At 43.5% G+C, this 19,552-nt stretch overlaps 1 protein-coding gene, 1 long non-coding RNA gene and 1 other non-coding gene across 3 annotated transcripts in view; 2 read left to right on the plus strand and 1 right to left on the minus strand.

Moving 5' to 3' along the window:
* PSMA3 (proteasome 20S subunit alpha 3) overlaps nucleotides 1-5,955 on the minus strand; it is a 19,993-nt gene extending 14,038 nt beyond the window's left edge. The window contains exons 1-2 of the mRNA XM_066629751.1: nucleotides 5,856-5,955; nucleotides 1,513-1,595 (exon numbers count right to left, since the gene is read on the minus strand). Coding sequence (XP_066485848.1) covers nucleotides 1,513-1,595; nucleotides 5,856-5,876 — 104 coding nt within the window. The 5' untranslated portion in view covers nucleotides 5,877-5,955. The remainder of the gene's footprint in view (nucleotides 1-1,512; nucleotides 1,596-5,855) is intronic.
* A 193-nt stretch (nucleotides 5,956-6,148) lies between these two features.
* Nucleotides 6,149-18,852, plus strand: LOC136642414 (uncharacterized). Its single transcript, XR_010793982.1, has 3 exons — nucleotides 6,149-6,312; nucleotides 17,087-17,189; nucleotides 18,343-18,852. It is a non-coding gene; the product is annotated as an uncharacterized lncRNA (long non-coding RNA).
* Nucleotides 6,179-6,251, plus strand: TRNAK-CUU (transfer RNA lysine (anticodon CUU)). The gene has a single exon. It is a non-coding gene; the product is annotated as a tRNA-Lys (tRNA).
* Nucleotides 18,853-19,552: the final 700 nt, after the last annotated feature.

A 19,552-nucleotide genomic window follows, 5' to 3' on the forward strand; every position in this document is an offset into this window, starting at 1 on the left:
TGATCACAATCACGCTCTGAAGCTGCAAATTTACAAGCCCTGTGTGCTTTGCATTTCATTTAGGAGGTATCAGCACTACTGACCCCCAGCACCCTGGTCATCAAGAAGTTTAGAGTCTGAGATCCTATCACAAGGCGCATGACACGCTCTTCTGCTACTTTTCTTTTGAACAAAATGAGGCAGCCCAAGAGTAGTAGGGAGATACTACAAATTCATGCATAACTTCAGCAGTCCATTTCAAATTTACATTTGATTTTTCATGCCCCTTTATATGACTATATTAATATCCTATCTGGTGTACCACTCGAATTTTGAATTGCTTCAAATAATCCAGTTTGCATGCTACATTAAATGCACTATTATTTTTAGCATGGTGGCATGAAAACATAACATAAGGAATACTGTACATTTGGCAGAAGTTCATAGAATACCAATGATGTTTTTACAATTATCTGACCTGTGAGTCAGCATTTTAATGTTTCCATTCATCAGCAACAAAATGTTATATGAATACACATACAGGCCTACTTTCAATGGTATCTTGGAGCCCAATCCTATACATTTCTACTCAGAAGTCCCATTATATTTAATGGGGCTTACTCCCAGGTACGCATGAACAGGAGTGTAGTCTAAACAGCTCCCAAATACTATCAACTTTCTAGATTAGTGTGCAATTTTCTTGGTACCAGGTCAAAAGAAACAAAAATCAATTTTATAGCTGTAGACTGCAATGTTACGCACACTTGCTTCAGAACAAGACACATTTGAATCAATGGGATTCACCGTCAAGTAAACATGTAAAAGACCAAGTTTCACTGCTACTATTCTAAACATCCTTACTCAGAAGGAAATGGCAATGTTCCATGGAAATCAGCTGATCCTACCCTTATTGAAAATTTATACAGATATTTTCAACAAGAAATTCAAAGCAGTTTAAAAAGCAAAATAAATTGGAAACAACTCATCCCAGTTACAAAAGGAATCACTATCTAAAAAATATCCAAGATAACAGATGGATTTTTTATTTTGTTTTCTCCCATGTACCAGTCAATGACCACATAAAGGTGCAGTCTTGCTCCTAACTGAAGTCCACAGCAAAATCCTATGCATTTTAATGGAACAGGATTGCTTTCAAAGGTTGCATAAGTTCAGACTGTAATGCATAAGTTCAGACTGTAAATCTCAAACTTATTTGGAAGACAAAATTAACTAAACTTCCTTTGAAGTGATCAGGCTGAAAGAGCAACCCCATATCTCTGTGTATAAATCCAACAGGATTCCCAAGTTCTGAACATGGGTTAAGAACAAATGCTTTATAAACAAATGACGCCAAGTTTAATCCCTGGAAGACCTCTGAGGAGAAAGTACTGGAATGGGCAAATTAGGATTCCAATAGTTGTTTGGGAGCATCATGCATCATTCTCCTGTTTGCCATTCTAAAAGAAGCCACCTCAGGAATTATCTGCAAAACCCTCTTGCACCTAGTTTTAAAATGGTACAAGATAACCTTACCTGCTGTTCTCCACAGCTTTCATTGCATATTCCACCTGAAACACTCTGCCATCTGGAGAAAACGTGGAAGCTGAAAGGTCATACTGTGAAAGAAAAGCACAGGTCTGTACATTCTTCAAAGAAAAGCCACAACAGAGACAGAACTAGGCCTTGTTTGCCCATTTCACCGTGTAGCTTAGTGCTGGCCAAGGAATGCGAGTGATGTACCCACTATCAGCATGCACTCGCTTCCTGTTCATTTATTTCTAGAGTATTTATGCTCTACCTATCAAACAAAGGAAAGACAATACTCTGCCAAGTAACTAGAAAATCTGAGAACTTGGGCCTTCTGCAGTAGATACGCTTCTCAATAAAATGTGAATCAACTCGCACTACTGAATCCCACTGAGCTCAACTGCTCCCTAACACATTTATTTAAGACACTGGTCCACCAAGCCCATATTGCCTACTCTGGCTGACAGTGTTCGTAGTTTCACATACAAGCATAAATCAATTTTAAAATATAATCTGTTTTAATAAGTTCACTTTTAAGCAGCTTGACATCCAGTCATCACTGAATTTTGTACAATTTTCTAATTGTATGCATAATTAGTTCAGTGTGTTCTCCTAAATGTATGTATGTACGTATTCTGTAATTAGGAAATATCTGAGACAGGAGAAGCACTATTTAAAATTAGTGGCCAGTGTTGATCTTTTTTTCAGCAATTTAAGTGGTCGATTGAAGCAGGTCATCCTACACTGGAACCCAGCAGCATCTTTCAAAAGCCAGAATCACAAAACTTCCTAGACCTAAACAGTGCTGTACAAGGAGGGTCAGCACATCTGAGAGAGCACTCAGGAAGCAATCTGCGTATCTTTTATCTCATTCACACCCTTTCCCAGCAATATGCATTCATATGACACCATTTTTATTATATCACATTGCTGTTTAAACACACCACAAGTGACGGTCAACCAATAGAGAACAAGGACAGACACATCATATATTTTGCATTCTGGGGGCAAAGGTTCTGGCTCAAGTGATTTTAGTTCTCTGGTTTATGCTGTTTTACTGTAGTGCGATTGCTGTGACCCACATCAAATCTTGGAAAAGCAGGGCAAAATATTGTAAATATTGGTTTAAAAAACTACAGTATCTTATCCTTTTTCAGCAAGTATGAAAACAGAACACTGACATAACTTATGTCCTCACCCATGCCCAACTGCATACAACCACCTAGGTCAGTGGTTCCCAAATATCTTAGCATCTTAAAATATGATCTAACCTTAAAAAGTGTTCACTTTACCAGCTGCCCATGCCTTACAGTTATAATGGTGATTGGCAGCAGGTTGTTTAACCATACCCCCCCCCCCCAAAAAAAAAGCAGGTTGTTTAACCCTTGATGCATACAGCCCATCTGCCTTGTCAGTTTCACAACCAAACAAAAATTGGGTTGGAAACCAGTTTGGGAACCACTTACCTAAGGTTGTTATGCAGGATAAATTCCATATATTTCAAAGTTACTGTCGCTTATAAACAAAGGAATGGCATTATTACTTTTGTAAAATTCATTTTCCTTCCTCTTTCCAAGCATTTGGTCTGTGGTGCCTGGGCAGGGAATCACATGGAGATCTACTTACACTACTCAACAGCAACCTCTGCTGTTCAACCAGGAACTACAACTTCTGCTTCTAGCTTTCTAAAAGCCTCTCTTGATCCTAGACTCTGGCACTCCATAGAACCTAATCTAACCTAAATTCAGCACTATGTGCCAAGAGTGGCTCTGGATTTATATCCTCATATATTTGTTATATTTAGTGTCAACAGCCTGTGCAGTCCTGGTTTGCCTGCTCAAATCTAACCTAAAACCTAGAGCACAAACTTATTAGAAGTGGCTACTGGAATGCTGGAATCAGTGCACAAGATTTGCATCAGTACACAAGATCAATTGGCAGAGACAATAAGTTTGCTTTAAGTTGAAAGGTTGCCAAGATTCATCCATCCAGAAATGCTACTGTTCCAAAATTGGCTTTCCAGGAAATGTTCCAGTATCCCAATCAATAGATTCACCAAGGAACTTAATTTTAGAATGCTTTAATCCAGCAGCCACTGAATAGCAGAACTGCCACCATTTTTAATCAAATCAAACTGTGGAGCTGCTATTCTAACACATATACAAGACATCACACTAAACACAGCAATTGTGAGCTACTTAGAAATAAGTCATACTAACTTCAGTTAGCCTTGGTACGCTTCACACCACAATTACTTCTGTTTTTTAAAAAAACTACCAACACCTACCATGCACGCTTACACATTACATGTTTGCTACATAAACTGCTCTGCAAATTGTAGAAAAATAGTATATAAAGTATTGATAATAAATAATATAGCCAAGCAGGGTCATTTTGGGGGATAACTTTTTGGCAAAATTTTTGAGATTCATTTGCATGTCTAACATCTCAAACAGTGTTCTTCAACCTTGAAGTCAGGACCCCAATTAGGTCATGAAGCCTCAGCTGTGGCAACATACAGGAACAAAATAGGTTGAAGACCACTGGACTTCACCAGGTGAAGGGGGAGGCATCTGGTGTGCCCCTTCAGGTCTAAGGAGATATATCCCAGTTCTGCTCAAGATTTTAGCAACTGGGCTAGAATAGCTTTCACTATTGCCAGGCTTCATGGTAACTTTTTCTGTTCTCTCTAATAATATTTGTGAATAGTGCTGGGAAGCCATAAGAGGGTAGGGCGTGGGTGGATAGGGTCCCAGAAGGGGGGAAGGGAAAAACTGTGGGACCCCAGTCTCACACGTTATTGTGGTCACAGCACGAAAAAGGTTGAAGACCACTGGCATGTAGGACTGAGCTCCCTGTCCTCTTTTAAAGGCTCTTCTTCATCTTCTCTCTGTGTTTCCCTATATGTTCCCAGCTTGACTACAGTTGACACATCATCCCGGCATGGCATTCGTTTATATTTCCAGGAATGCACCTGTGTCTTCTGAGGACCATTAGAGGAAACCAAAACAAAAAAAAGGACCATGTACAGCTGTAGGGAGGCCTTGTGCTCCCTTTTAAAAATGATTTTTTCCTACATCTGCCAGGAACAGTTTTTGCACCTCAGTTCCTCCAAACAAGAAACATGATGAATCCTGTGAACAGTACTGGGAGAGGGGTGCTGAGAGGGGAGCAGGATCAACAGTGGGGACCCCAGTCGCACACTTAAATAAATAAATAACTTATTGCAGTTGTTGGAACTAAAAGGTTGATCTAGAAAACACAAGAAGCCCCCATCCCCCAACTTGTTCCCCCACCAGAAAGGGTTCTTTTCATGCTCACCTTCCTCAAGGGGACGTAATTACATATAAAATAATGCAAGGGGTGGATAAAGTGGATAGGGGAATGTTCTTTTCCTTCTCACCCAACACCAGAATCAGGGGACATCCACTAAAATTGAGTGTTGGGAGAGTTAGAACAGACAAAAGAAAAAATTCCTTTATCAAGCTTACAATTAGTATATGGAACTCCATGCCACAGGATGTGGTGATGGCACCTGGCCTAGGTGCCTGTAAAAGGGATTGGACAGATTTCTGGAGGAAAAGTCCATCACAGGTTAGAAGACATGATGGGTACATGCATGTAATTAGTCTGTGGAACTCCTTGCCACAGGATGTGGTGATGGTGCCTGGCCTACATGCCTTTCAATGTGGACTGGACAGATTTTTGGAGGAAAACTCCATCACAGATTACAAGCCATGATGGGTATGTGAAACCTCCTGATTTTATAAGTAGGCTACCTCAGAATGCCGGATACAAGGGAGGCACCAGGGTGCAGATCTCTTGTCTTGTGTGCTCTCTGAGGCATCTGGTAGCCACTGGGAGATGCAGGAGGTTGGACTAGATTGTCCTGCCTTTGGCCTGATCCAGTGGGGCTCTTCCTGTGTTCTTATGCAGTTAGCCTGTGGAACTCCCTGCCACAGGATGAGGCGTGTTGCCTTGAGTGCTCGCCGAGGCGTTTAGTGGGTCTCTGTGGTATGCAAGAGACTGGACTAGATGGGCCCCTATGGCCTGAGCCAATGGGCTCTTCCTGTGCTCTTATGCAGTTAGCCTGTGGAACTCCCTGCCACAGGATGAGGTGCTGCCTTGAATGCTCCCCGAGGCGCCTGGTGGGCCACAAGGGGGTGCAGGAGGCTGGGCCAGAGGGACCCCCTTCAGCCCCTCCCCCAGCGCAGCTCCTTCCACTTTCGCTTTCCCACGTGACTCAGCAGGTCCTCGAGGACAGAGTGATGACGTCATCGCGCGCCCCCCCCTCGACCGCTGAGGGAGCCTCTTCGCCCCCTCCAGCCCGCCCGTGCCGCTGCACTCACCCCGGTGCCGATGGAGCTCATGACGGCCACGACCAGAAACCAGCCGAACCCGCCGCACTTCCTGCCTCCCCCTCACGCCGTCCCCCACCGGCGCTTCTGGGCCACCCCCCAACAACGCGCGCCCTCATTGGACGCCTCTTTCCCCCAGCTGCCCAATCGGTGCTCGCGGCGGGGTCGCGCGGGGAAGGAGACGATGGAGCGTGTGCTCATGCGCGCCGGCAAGAGGTGCAGAGTCACTGCAGGAAGCCATCCGCGCGCTGTGAGAAATGCGCGTGCGTGGAGGCACTGTAATAAGATCCCTGCGGAAAACGACCGACCATGCAGCCCGGCTAGCTCAGTCGGTAGAGCATGGGACTCTTAATCCCAGGGTCGTGGGTTCGAGCCCCACGTTGGGCGCGAGGCTTTTTTCCCCCTCTTTAAATGCCAACCCCCTAGGTGGGTCGTGAGCCAGTTTCAGGTGAGTCCCCTTTCATTTCAATGTGTGTTATATTTTTTAACATACTACATTTGATGCTACCATGGCATGTGCCTGCAAGTGGGGAAACGTTGCAAATCTGTACTTTGAACAGGCTACTACATTTCTCAAACTGTGGGTCAGGACCCACTAGGTGAGTCGTGAGCCAATTTCAGGTGGGGCCCCATTAATTTCAATATTTTTAATGTATTAGACTTTATGCTACCGTGGCAGGTGACTGCAGGTGGGGAAATAGTAGTAGTGACTTTATTGTCATTGTGCTACAGCACAACAAAATTTATGCACCTTTGAGATACAAGCATAAATATATACAACAATTCCAACAGTCACACTCTACACACTCACCCACACATTCTATACAACATGCATCATAATATAAAACAGTATAACAGACCATAATGCCCAGGAGCATGGTAACAACTCTGTCGCCTTATTCAATGTAACTATGGCTGTGAGATAAAAACTGTTCAGGAGTCGTGTGGTGCTGCTCTAATAGTTCTGTATCATCTACCCGAAGGCAACAGTTCAAAGAACTTATGAGCAGGATGGAAGGGGTCTCTCAGAATACTATGTGACTTCTGCAGACAGCGAGATGTATAGATGTCCTCCAAAGCTGGTAGATGAAGGTTGATGATGTGCTGTGCGATCTGAATAATTCTCTGCAGAGCTTTTTTGTCGCCTGCAGAGCAATTTCCGTACCACACCAAGATATCATAGGTTAGGACACTCTCAATGGTGCAATGATAGTAAAACACAAGCAGCTGCTGTGACAAATTTAACCTCCCAAGCTTCCTCAGAAAAATATAACCGCTTTTGTGCCTTTTTTATCAACATACTGGTGTTAATAGTCCATGAGAGGTCCTCTGTGATGTAAATAGCTAGGAATTTGAAATTAGCAACCCTCTCCACTTCCTCACCATGTATGTATAATGGTGTGTGTACATCCCTCTTTTTCCAGAAGTCTATTGTAAGTTCTTTAGTTTTTTTGATGTTAAGTGAGAGATCATTTTCTTTGCACCACAGTAACAACTCCTGTACCTCCTTCCCATAAGCAGACTCATCATTCCTGCTAACAAGCCCCACCACTGTAGTATCATCTGCAAATTTTATAACTTCATTGGTGTTATGTGATGGGGTACAATCATGTGTATACAGGGAATAGAGGAAGGGGCTCAGCACACAGCCTTGGGGAGCGCCTGTATTTAATATCAGAGTAGAAGATTGATAAGAGCCCATCTTCACTGACTGTGGCCTATTTGTCAAAAAGTCCTTTATCCACAGACAAATGTCTTGCTGTATGCCCAAACTAGTCATTTTAAAAATTGTTGCAAGGTCAGCAGCAAAGTTCAAAAGCAAACTCAGTAGGCAAGGGTGGTGATCTTTTGCAAGCTTTATTCGTTGCCAGCAACGGGCTTCTCAGGGACTCCTGTCTAAAAGGAGAGCGCAATGAGAGCTATGTGGGAACTCCCAGCACTCTCAGAGAAAAGCAATGTTCCAGTGTGAGCCTTTTGTTTATATAGTATTTTGGCTTCTTTGTTTGAAAATCTTACACTGTCATTGGCTGAGGTTATGACATCGGAAATGGAGGCTGTCTCAGGATTGGTTAGTTTCAAGTTACAAGTCAAAATTTACATTTGAGACATATAATTTAACAACTACTAGATGGCACTGTTTACTCAACTATTGGCTTTGGTATGTTCTGTGCTTTTAAATTCCTTTCTGTCTGATTTCATTAATCACTGTTTAAACTAAGCTTTTGTCTTTTTTTGTTAATTTTTTTATGTGACTGTGTTATTGTGTTATTGTGTTGCATAGTGGTATAATTATACAAAACAAACTAACTTTTTATTTGTAAATAAAGACTTTAAGAGACTTTTCTCTTTATTTTAATTAAATCTAGGTTTCTCTGTCAGCTTAGAGGCTCTGACAGAAGTCCTTTGGAATGTTCTGCCAATTAGGGTTTTTTTTTCATATTATCTTGTTCTTGTCCAGCTGTTTCTGGGATGTCTGTATTTGTTAAACTCTATTTTAATTAGCAACAGATTTACTGTCTCTACCAAGGTCCTCTTTTCTATTAAAACTGAGTTTCACCTGTGTCTAAACTCTTAGTTATCTGCTATAACTCTTCTTAATTAACAGTGCAGGTGTCCTGCTTCCTGCCTCCTCCTAGTTCTTTGTATGTTGTATCTAAATCTGTCTTTCTGAGTTGTAAATCTGTCTCTAGTTCCAATTGAGCAGGACCTTGAGTTCTTTGAAGTCTTACAGAGAAGTCTCATCTGTGAGGTGTTGTTTTCTTCACATTCTAGGTCTATGAGCTGTTGCCATTTGAATTACATGGCTTGAGCAGCTTCAATGGTAAAATTTAATTGCTTTTAAGCTAAACTTAATAATTTTCCCACCTTTCTGTGTATTTCTATACTATTATTTAATTTTCAGGCTAATCTATATATTGATTACACTTTAAAGAACAATCTCTTTAATTATCCAGACTGTATTTTAGTTTAAAAGGGAACTAATAGAATAATAGGTTCTAAAAAGCTTTTTCTAAGGGTATTCTCTGTTCATTAGTCTTCATTTATCATTTTTCCAATTAAACTTGACAGCTGGAATTCTAGCCTCTTAGTGCTTTGAAGCCTAAACTTTTATCTAGTTTTGACAGCTCGCTAAGAAACATTCTTTTACTGATTTATTGCCTGCACTTCCTACATCAGACTTCTTCAGACTGTGAGAGGGCAGAAATGGATCTAAGCTGGTCTGTGGGCATGCTAAACATAACATTTTCCTATTTCTTGAATCATAGAAACAAATAACTAATTTAGCTATAAACACCTATTAACATTTGGTTCATTAACATTTGAACATAAGTAAACATAAATGATTAGTTTTAGCATAATTGGCTATAAACACTCTTAGCATGGCATAATGGCTTGTGGCTTTCACTAGCCTGTATCAGAATCACTGCTGCTGGGCAGACTAATTTTATAATTCTGCCCAGTAAGTTGTTGCAGGCCCTGCCATACCTGGCGGGTAGCCGAACTTTCAAAATGCTACTCAATCCTCCGCCTGTACATGGCCTTTGCATCCCTGATGCCTTTTTTAAAGTTCGCTCTGGCCTCACTGTACTGTAGTGTGTTTCCAGAACGGAAAGCAGCATTCCGGGCTCTTAGCAAAAGGCGCACATCTCTGGTGACCCAGGGCTTATTATTAGGAAACACCCGCATTTGTCTGGCGGTAGTGACAGTGTCCATGCAGCTTACAATATAGAACAGTACAGTCGAGGTATAGATGTCGATATTGTCCTCCGCAAATAATGTCCAGTCAGTACGCCTGAAGTATCCCAAAGTTGCTCCAATGCATCTTCTGACCACTGTTGTATTTCTCTGACAACAGGCCTAATTCTATTGACAAGAGGTCTGTATGATGGTATCAAAAACAGAGATATATGGTCAGATTGTCCCAGATGGGGCAAAGGTATAGTCCTATATCCGTTCACAATATTACTATACATGTGATCTATCTAATGTATTTTGCCCTCTAGTGGACAGATCTGTACTTTGAACAGGCTACTCTATATGCTTTTCACAATTATAGTAAAGGGGACTTACTCCTGGGTAAGTGTGGATGGGACTGCAAACTAGGAGCCCAATCCTATGCATGTCTACTCAGAAGTAACGCCTATTATAGTCAATGGAGCTTACTCCCAGGAAGGCGTGGATAGGATTGGGCTGTAAGAGAGTTAAGTTTTCCTGCTTAATGGTGTCACTTCTGTTGGGTCCTAACAGACTCTCATTCTAAAAAGTGGGTCCTGGTGCTAAAAGTTTAAGAACCACTGCAGTACACATTTGAGAGGAGAAAGTCCCATTGAACTCACTGAGGCTTATGTCTGAGTAGACATGCATTGGTTTGTTACTCCCAGATAAGTGTGGACAGCATTGCAACCTAAGCCTACTTAGACCCCAAGCCTAGGCTTGTCTACTCTAAAGTAAGTCCCATTAGAGTCAATGAGGTTTACTTCCAGGTAAGTGTGGATAGGATTGTAGCCTCATTCCCAATCAATGCAATAGAAAAAGTCAGGAAGAGTTTTGTTTTACCTTCTGTGTAAGATAGTTATTTATACTTGATGTTATTTGCAGGACCTCGAACTTCACAAAGAATAAAAATGGATTATTTGCATATTAATAGATTAAGTGCAGTCAAAAACATAAGAAAAGCCCTGCTAGATCAGCCAAAGGCCCATCTAGTCCAGCCTCCCATATCTCACAGTGGCCCACCAGATGCCACAAGACAACAAGAGACCTGCATCCTGGTGCCCTCCCTTGCATCTGGCATTCTGCCACAACCCATTTCTAATCAGTAGGTTGCGCATACCTGCCATGACTTGTAACCTATGATGAACTTTTCCTCCATAAATTTGTCCAATCCCCTCTTAAAGGCATCTGGGCAAGATGCCATCACCACTTCCTGTGGCAAGGAGTTCCACAGACTAAGCCGCACTGGATCAAACCAAAGTCCCATCAAAATGTTTTCCACAGTGGCCACCTAGATGTCTCTGGAAAGCTTCCCCTACTGGTGCTGTCTGCCCTGCTCCCCAGCAATTGGAAAGTAGAGGCATGTTGCCTCTGAACATGCAGGTTTAAGGTAAGTTGAAGTCCTCCCATCTTCACAACTTTGTTCTTGTTGCTAAGCTATTAACACTTCCTCCAGAGGCAGCCCCCTCCCCTTGTCCTATTACTGCTAATGTGATATGCTAAGATTCTGTGTTCATTGTACCAACAGGAGGGGGTGCTCATTGCCTTACTATTTGATGGCCAGATCCTTGGACAATATCACTAGATTCTTTAGTGGTTCTCAAACTTTTATCAGTGGGACGAACTTTTTAGAATGAGAATCTGTCAAGACCCACTGGAAGTGATGTCATGATCGAAAGTGACCTCATCAAGCAGGAAAATTTGTAACAATCCTAGGCTGCAATCCTACCCAGTCTTACCCAGGAGTAAGTCCCCTTTACTATAACTGTTAAAAGCATATACAGAGTAGCCTGTTAAAAGTACGGATCTGTAACTTTTCTCCAAATACAGGCACATACTATAGTAGCATCAAGTCTAATATGTTAAAAATAAAATATTGAAATGAATGGGGACCCACCTGAAATTGATTTGCAAGCCACCTAATGAGTCCCAACCCATAGTTTAAGAAACACTGTTTTGAAAGAAAAAAAGTGGTGACAAGAAAGTAGTGATGTGCTTGGAAAAGAGAGGAAAAAGTAGTGGACAGACAGGCCTTTCATTCTGTCCTACAGTCCTGCTGCAGAGTAATACTGAGTTGCCACCCATTGTGGCCTGTTTTCTTTTGCACAAATTAATGAACTGACGAAAGGTGTGAATAGCAAAGTGGGAAAATCAATGAGCTAGAGCAAGGCCAGAAAGAAGCAAGTCACTGCTTGGTTCACACTGAGAAGCCATTTTTAAATGACCTCAGGGCAGAAGTGAGAGCTCCCCTTGGCAAGCCTCCCCAAGCCTTAGAATTGTTGAAAAATGCTCATGCGACTCACTTCTGGTTTTGTGACAAAAACAAGCATTTATTATTATTATTAACAGTATTTATATACCGCTTTTCAACTAAAAGTTCACAAAGCGGTTTACAGAGAAAAATCAAATAACTAAATGGCTCCCTGTCCCAAAAGGGCTCACAATCTAAAAAGATGCAAAGGAATACCAGCAGACAGCCACTAGAACAGACAGTGCTGGGGTGAGGTGGGCCAGTTACTCTCCCCCTGCTAAAAAAAGGAGCACCCACTTGGAAAAGTGTTTCTTACCCAATTAGCAGGGGAATTTTTTTGGGGGGGGGGGGGGGTTGCACAAGCATTTTTCCCAGAGAGTTTGGGAACTGTTGGTTAAAATATAGGCACTGTCCCTGTTTGTATCTGGTAACCCTAATCAAAGGAAGGCCACATCAGTTATTGTCCAAGGAAAAGTGTGATCCTAAGGGGAATCTCCCAGCCATGCTGACCCCATGAAACTCCCCTTTGCCAACAAAGCTACTGTATGGGGAGTGGGGGAAGGCACTAAAGGGGGGGGAGGCACTGCACTGCTTGCTGCTCTTGACTATAAACTGGGAGGGCACTGCAGGGCTTGGTTAGGGGCATACCAGTGGGAAGGCCCACTGGCACATGTGTTGTGGGCCCATGACTGTGGAAGATAGCTCCCTTGGGAAAGAGCAGGTGTACACACCAGCTTCCCCAGGGCAAGGGTTAAATCCCTGTGATGGAGCCTGTCAATTGGATAGAACCCTTTTTGCCAAGAGGGGATCTGCCACAAGCCTGAACTGCACTCAGGTAAATGGAAATGCTGGTAGCTCACAAAGCAGAAGGACCTGAAGCAATCCCACATGGACACAGCTGGTTGGAAGACTGTAGCACATGAACCAATCTGAGGCAGCACTTCTTGGGCCAATCATTGGGCTTCCTCCTGACACAGTCTCCCTTTTGCATCAGCCCACTTGTCTAGCCAAACCTGCTGCTTCAGGCTTCTTTGCATCATTGCAGGTGTTTGTTATCCTGAGCGTAGTTGTCACACTGCTATCCCCAACCAAATGCCTCATTTGTCATGACAGCAGCAAATAGGTTGTTTCTGATCCCCAAGGAAACTGCCTCCTTAACCCCTTACTGGAGCCGAAGGAGTAAGAGTGGGGACAATACAGATCCTGAGCCCTGGTAGGAGAAAGGCCCCTTCTCCCTCCCCTGTGGAAACCCAACCTGAGGCCAAGCTAGTGGAAGGAAGAGACAGCTAGAGAAGGAAGTATGGATCCCTATCTGCTAACAAGGCAATGACACTTGTGATCCAGTTAAAGCAGTTTCTCAACCAGTGGTAATTGTACCACTGGTGGTACTTGAGGTGGTGTCCGGTGGAATGTGCGAGACCCCCAGCCCATTAAAGAAGTAAAGAAGGCCAATTCTATGCTTGGGGTCATTAGAAAAGATATTGAGAACTAAACAGCTAATATTATAATGCCGTTGTACAAATAGATGGTAAGGCCACACCTGGAGTATTGTGTCCAGTTATGGTTGCCACATCTCAAAAAGGACATAGTGGAAATGGAAAAGGTGCAAAAGAGAGCAACTAAAATGATTACTGGGCTGGGGACCTTCCTTATGAGGAAAGGCTATGGCGTTTGAGCCTCTTCAGCCTAGAAAAGAGACGCCTGAGGGGGGACATGGTTGAGACATACAAAATTATGCATGGGTAGGATAAAATGGATAGAGAGATGCTCTTTACACTCTCACATAACACCAGAACCAGGGGACATCCACTAAAATTGAGAGTTAGGAGAGACAAAAGAAAATATTTCTTTACTCAGTGTGTGGTTGGTCTGTGGAACTCCTTGCCACAAGATGTGGTGATGGCGTCTGGCCTGGATGCCTTTAAAAGGGGATTGGACAAGTTTCTGGAGGAAAAATCCATTATGGGTTACAAGCCATGATGTGTATGTGCAACCTCCTGATTTTAGAAATGGGCTATGTCAGATGCAAGGGAGGAAGCTGGACTAGATGGGCCTATGGCCTGATCCAGTGGGGCTGTTCTTATGCCTTCCCAGGCTAGGGAGTCCCATCTACCTGGTGGCTGTTTAGTCGCCTCTTACGACAAGTACAGCCAAACTGAGGGCCTATTCTTATCCCCAGTCCCCAGGGGAGAGAACAGATTAATGCATTTCATATCTTACTTGTTACCCTATGTGATTTCCAGATGGGTGCAGCAAGCTGGGGGAGGGGGAAGCAAGGCCCCATTGATTAGCAAGGTGGTGGCAGCTGTCAGTTCGGATAGCTGACAAGCAGCACCTAGTTGGGGAGAGCCAGGATTTGTTGCTGCCCTATAAAAGCTCCCCAGTGTAGACAGAAAGGATGGGAGCAGGAGCCAGAGATAGTGGGAAGGAAGGGAAAGGCAGATACTGGAGGAGAATCAGAGAAGGGCAGAGCAGAAGAGGCAGAGGGAAGCCCAGGCATGGAGCAAGAAGAGCCAAAGGAGGAAGACTTGACCCAGAAGGGCCAAGCAACCTGGGAGAGAGGGAAGAAACTGCAGCAAGCCCCGAAAAGAGGAAGGAAAGCCTGCAGCATGGATCAGGCAAGCAGCCAGGGGTGTGAAGAGAGACAGCCAACCCAGACCCAGCTATACTTGGGGATGCAGAAAGAGCAGCATCTCAAGGGACCTAGAACCCATCCCGTGCCAGGACCCAGGAACCACACTGAGCCAGCAGGTGTTAGGGAACCTCTAAGAACCTGCCCAGAACTCTATTACAGGCAAAGAGCCTCCATCCAAGCCCATAGGCAGGATCCCCCGAAGGGGCAGAGGAGGAAGGGTGACATTAAGCCAGAGTAGAGGGACAACCCATCTCCTTTCCTTTTATTTTAACCAATAAAGGACTGAAAGGGCCTGCAGACATGTTGACTGGTATGCCCTTGGCAATCCAGGACAGCCTGGAGTTGGAGCCCCCTCCCCCAGGAGGAAGAGGCAGAGATCACCAGAGTGGATTAATCCATAGGTACAAGGGGGAAAAAAAGTATATTGAACTTCTAAAAATTTGACATAGACATGTTTTGAGCTACTCTTTTTTTCAGGGATATGTATAAATAAATCAAATATTTAAAGCTTGTGTTTTGCAGACCTGACTTAAAACTGAATGCTTAATTGCCAGCGTTTACTTCTTCCACAAATGTAAGCATGTATTGTTGACAATGAACAAAGACTCAATTTGTTTGCTGGTAGATCTCCTCAAGCAGGCTCTGTCTTGGGGCGATGAAGATGTCTTCATTCATTGCCAATAATACAAATGACAGCTGAAGCATCCCTCCTCTTTTGTAAAGAAAATAGCAGTAAAGGAATGGCACCAATTAAGATGTGACACCTGAGTTGGCCCTAATAAAGGTACAGTATTACCCAACATTTACTTTGGGGTTTATCCTATTTTAATGGAAGAAGTGACAATGAGAAGTCAATTAGGTATTCTATTTTAAAACAGTTCTCCTAAACCCCAAGTTTTAATGTTTGTATGTCTGAGAAAAGAGTAGCTGAAAACACTATATATGATAGATTCATTTTTTTTTCCAAATCAGTTCCAGCATTCATGGATTAGGTTTTCCCCTTTTCGTGTAGGTTCCCACAGGCATTATTTCATAAGCCTATTGGCGCTCTAACAAGTGAACATTGAGCAACAATTCTGTATCTTTGATAATTTTCATTCCCTTTCACTCCTGCCTCTGATAATGTCCTTGGTTCTTTCCCATTCTGCCCACCCCACCACCTCCCCTCTGTTGGTAGGCTTCTGTTATCCTGTTGTGCATAGGACCTCCAAAGCTTCTCCAGTGGTGGTCCAGAAGCATGCTGGTCCATGCGCTTCCAGAGCACCATTCGTGACAGCCAGAAAACTTGTTCCTAGAATGCTAGTTCTGGTAGCAACAACAGCCCATAGGATTGCGTTGTAAAATAAATATAATTGCCTAAACCAGTTTTTCTCAAACTGTGGGTCTGGACCCACTAGGCAGGTCATGAACCAATTTCAGGTGGGTCCCCACTCATTTTAATATTTTATTTTTAATATATTAGACTTGATGCTACTATGGTATGTGACTGCATTTGGGGAAATGTTACAGACCTATACTTTTAACAAGTTACTGTAACTGTGTATATTCTTTTAACAATGATAGTAAATGGGACTTACTCCTGGGTAAGTGTGGGTAGGATTGCAGCCTAGGATTGTTACAAATTTTCCTGCTTGATGGTGTCACTTTTGGTCATGGCATCACTTCTGCTGGGTCCTGACAGATTCTCATTCTAAAAAGTGGGTCCTGCTGCTAAATGTGTGAGAACCACTTGACTAAACAGTCCTTTCTCTTTAATATCTAATACCAATGCGCATATGCTCCCTCTTAATTTATGCAAGGAACTCCAGCTATGGCTGCTTCAGGCCAAACCCTCATCCTGAGCCCCTTTGTTTTTCAGGATTGCAGCATTGCCACATGGGGCAGAACAGTCATCCCTCACAGTTATAAGAACAGCCCCACTGGATCAGGCCATAGGCCCATCTAGTCCAGCTTCCTGTATCTCACAGTGGCCCACCAAATGCCCCAGGGAGCACACCAGATAACAAGAGACCTCATCCTGGTGCCCTCCCTTGCATCTGGCATTCTGACATAGCCCATTTCTAAAATCAGGAGGTTGCACGTACACATCATGGCTTGTAACCCATAATGGATTTTTCCTCCAGAAACTTGTCCAATCCCCTTTTAAAGGCGTCCAGGCCAGACGCCATCACCACATCCTGTGGCAAGGAGTTCCACAGACCAACCACACACTGAGTAAAGAAATATTTTGTCTGTTCTAACTCTCCCAACACTCAATTTTAGTGGATGTCTCCTGGTTCTGGTGTTATGTGAGAGTGTAAAGACCATCTCTCTATCCACTCTATCTTTCCCATGCATAATTTTGTATGTCTCAATCATGTCCCCCATCCGGCATCTCCTTTCTAGACTGAAGAGGCCCAAATGCTGTAGCCTTTACTCATAAGGAAGGTGCCCCAGCCCAGCAGTCATCTTAGTTGCCCTCTTTTGCACCTTTTCCATTTCCACTATGTCCTTTTTGAGATGTGGTGACCAGAACTGGACACAATACTCCAGGTGTGGCCTTACTGTCGATTTGTACAAAGGCATTATCTCCACAAGGGAGAAAAGGTAATTCACTGACTCCTTCATTCTCTTCCCTAACAGGGCAGTACTGCATGTGCATCAGGTGGCACCACCCTTCTTCTCAAATACTGAGTCTTCATCTTGATCTGGAGACCATGTGTGGCTGCTACTGTCTATTCTCTAGGTTAGTCTTTGCTCTTCACAGGAAGTTTTTCAACATGGGAACAGTCATGCTAAGATGTAATGTGATGTTGGCCATGGTGAACTCCTTGGCTGGACACATACTTTTCTTGCCTGGCTCCCAGCCTGGGTTTCTGTATGCTGGAATATCAGCCCTTCAGGCTTACTTGAGCACCGTTGATTCTCCTCTTGTCTCTTCTCCCAGTCCCTCCCCTGACAAAATGAATCCTTCTAGCTTAGAGACTTAGGGATTCAAACCCTTGCTATAGGGATACTGGCTGTTTATTTCAATGGTCACCCTCTCCTTAGGGAACCATCTTCCTTTCCTAGGCCAGTTCAGTCAAGAAGATACTTCTCAGAAGTGTGTATTTGTGTGACTGGCAAAACAAGACAAACTCCAGATGCTGGGATTCCCAGCAGGCTCTGCCTTAGCCCTCTTGCTTCTTGTGTATGTAGTAGTGCCTACAAATGGGAGGATGCTGTGCATCTTTGTGCTGTGTGTGCATGTGGTGTCTTCTCCCCATGGTTGGTGGCAGTGGTTATTGCTGTGTTGCCCAGGATGGAAATCCGCCCAACAATGGCCATTCACTGGGCCTGCTGCCACCTCCTGGCTCACCCTAGCAGTGTCTCTCTGGTCACCAGCTGTGGAGCTGGGTTCCTTGTATGTCAGACTGGCATGGGTCTGATGTTGTCCTATTGACCTTGGGGATGTGTGGGGAATTTCCATGGATGCTGGTGAAGTTACTGAGGCCAGTTACTGAGTTGCCAGTGTGGAGTTGTTTAGGCTTGTTTCCCCCTCCCCATTTATGCTGGATAGGCTTAGGGTATGATTGACTGTTACAGTTCTACTTGGGCATAGGACTGCACATAAAGAGCCCTTTACACTCACTACATAATATCTAGACCAGGGGTCTCCAAACCCCGGCCCAGGGGCCAATGCGACCCGCGGTGAGCCTCTATCCAGCCCGCGGCCAGCCTCTTGTCCCCTGAAAGCCCCTGGCCCACTTTGTTGAACATGACTGGAACTATGCTCTGGTTGCATCTGGAGGGTATTCTAAGGGCCAGACAGGTTGAATGAATGAGCCCATTCATTCATTCACACATCTAAGTTCCATCTCTAATTTGTTTATATAAATTTTATATTTAAATTTTTTCAGCCCTCAAAATGAAATCATTTTGCCAGAGATTTGATGCGGCCCTCTGGCCAAAAAGTTTGGAGACCCCTGATCTAGACTTATCCTGCCTCCAGAAGATTTTGCAGAAGAGTTCCTGTTGCAGAACTTCTTTATATGTGAACAGACAAAGCTGCCTTCCACCAAGTCAGGTAACTGGTTCCATTTTGCTCAGTATTGTACTGACTGTCTGCAGATCTCTACAGGCTTTGCTTCACACTGGTCTTTTCACCCTTACCTGGAGATGCCAGAGATTCTTGCAAAACCAGCCTAGAGAAGAATTTCCAGAGTATGTTTACTCAAAAACCAGAATCAGCTCAAAAGGCATTAGAGAGGACTTCGAGGGTAGGTCGTGGAAGCCTCATCTCTGTATTTTAGAAGTGAAGGATTGTGACTGCAAGAGAGACCGCCTCCTTATTTGCATCTTTTTTTTTCACAACACTTACTGTACTCACAACAAAGCGTTTTAAAGACATATTAAAAGAACAAGTGTGTTCAAGGGAAATGTAGTGATAAGATTTTTTTCCTGTGTGGGAAGAAAGGCATGAATAGATGTGTCTGTTTGATTTGCAACACCAAGTGATGTCATGCTGTGTGAATGAGCCATAATGCTAATGTCATTGACATAATTTTCCCATCTCCTCAAAGACTAGGCTTTCTTCAGTGAATCCATGTCTCAGTGAGTCACCGATTCATCTGCATGTCACCAAGGGGAGTACTTGATGACTTCCAATATGAAGGGATGACTTGCATGTGTGAATAAGCCATCGCACATCTAACATCACAGACAGAATTCTCATATTTTGTTATATCAGTCAAACATAATACTTTTCAGTGGAGTCGGTTCATACAGCCGATTGCCAGTCATCAGACTTACTTCACACATACATGTATATCACTTGACTTCTCCATACGTAGTTACTGCACCCTTGATAAGTGGCAGTTGAATGTGTGATGGGTTCAGAGGAAAACCATCTAAAGCAGGAGTGTCAAACTCATTTCATACGGAGGGCCACAGAGCATTCATGATGCCTGCTTGAGGGCCAGAAGTGATGTCATTAGGCAAGAAGTGATGTCATTAAACAGGTCATAACCAAAAATAAACACTTTTTCACTTAGAAACTCATTAGCTGCAAATAACACAAGAGAAACTTGATCATATTTCAAGATATGGGAGAGCCCAGTTTTCATGGGG

Source organism: Tiliqua scincoides, chromosome 1 (genome assembly GCF_035046505.1).
Source record: "Tiliqua scincoides isolate rTilSci1 chromosome 1, rTilSci1.hap2, whole genome shotgun sequence".
Classification (NCBI taxonomy): domain Eukaryota; kingdom Metazoa; phylum Chordata; class Lepidosauria; order Squamata; family Scincidae; genus Tiliqua; species Tiliqua scincoides.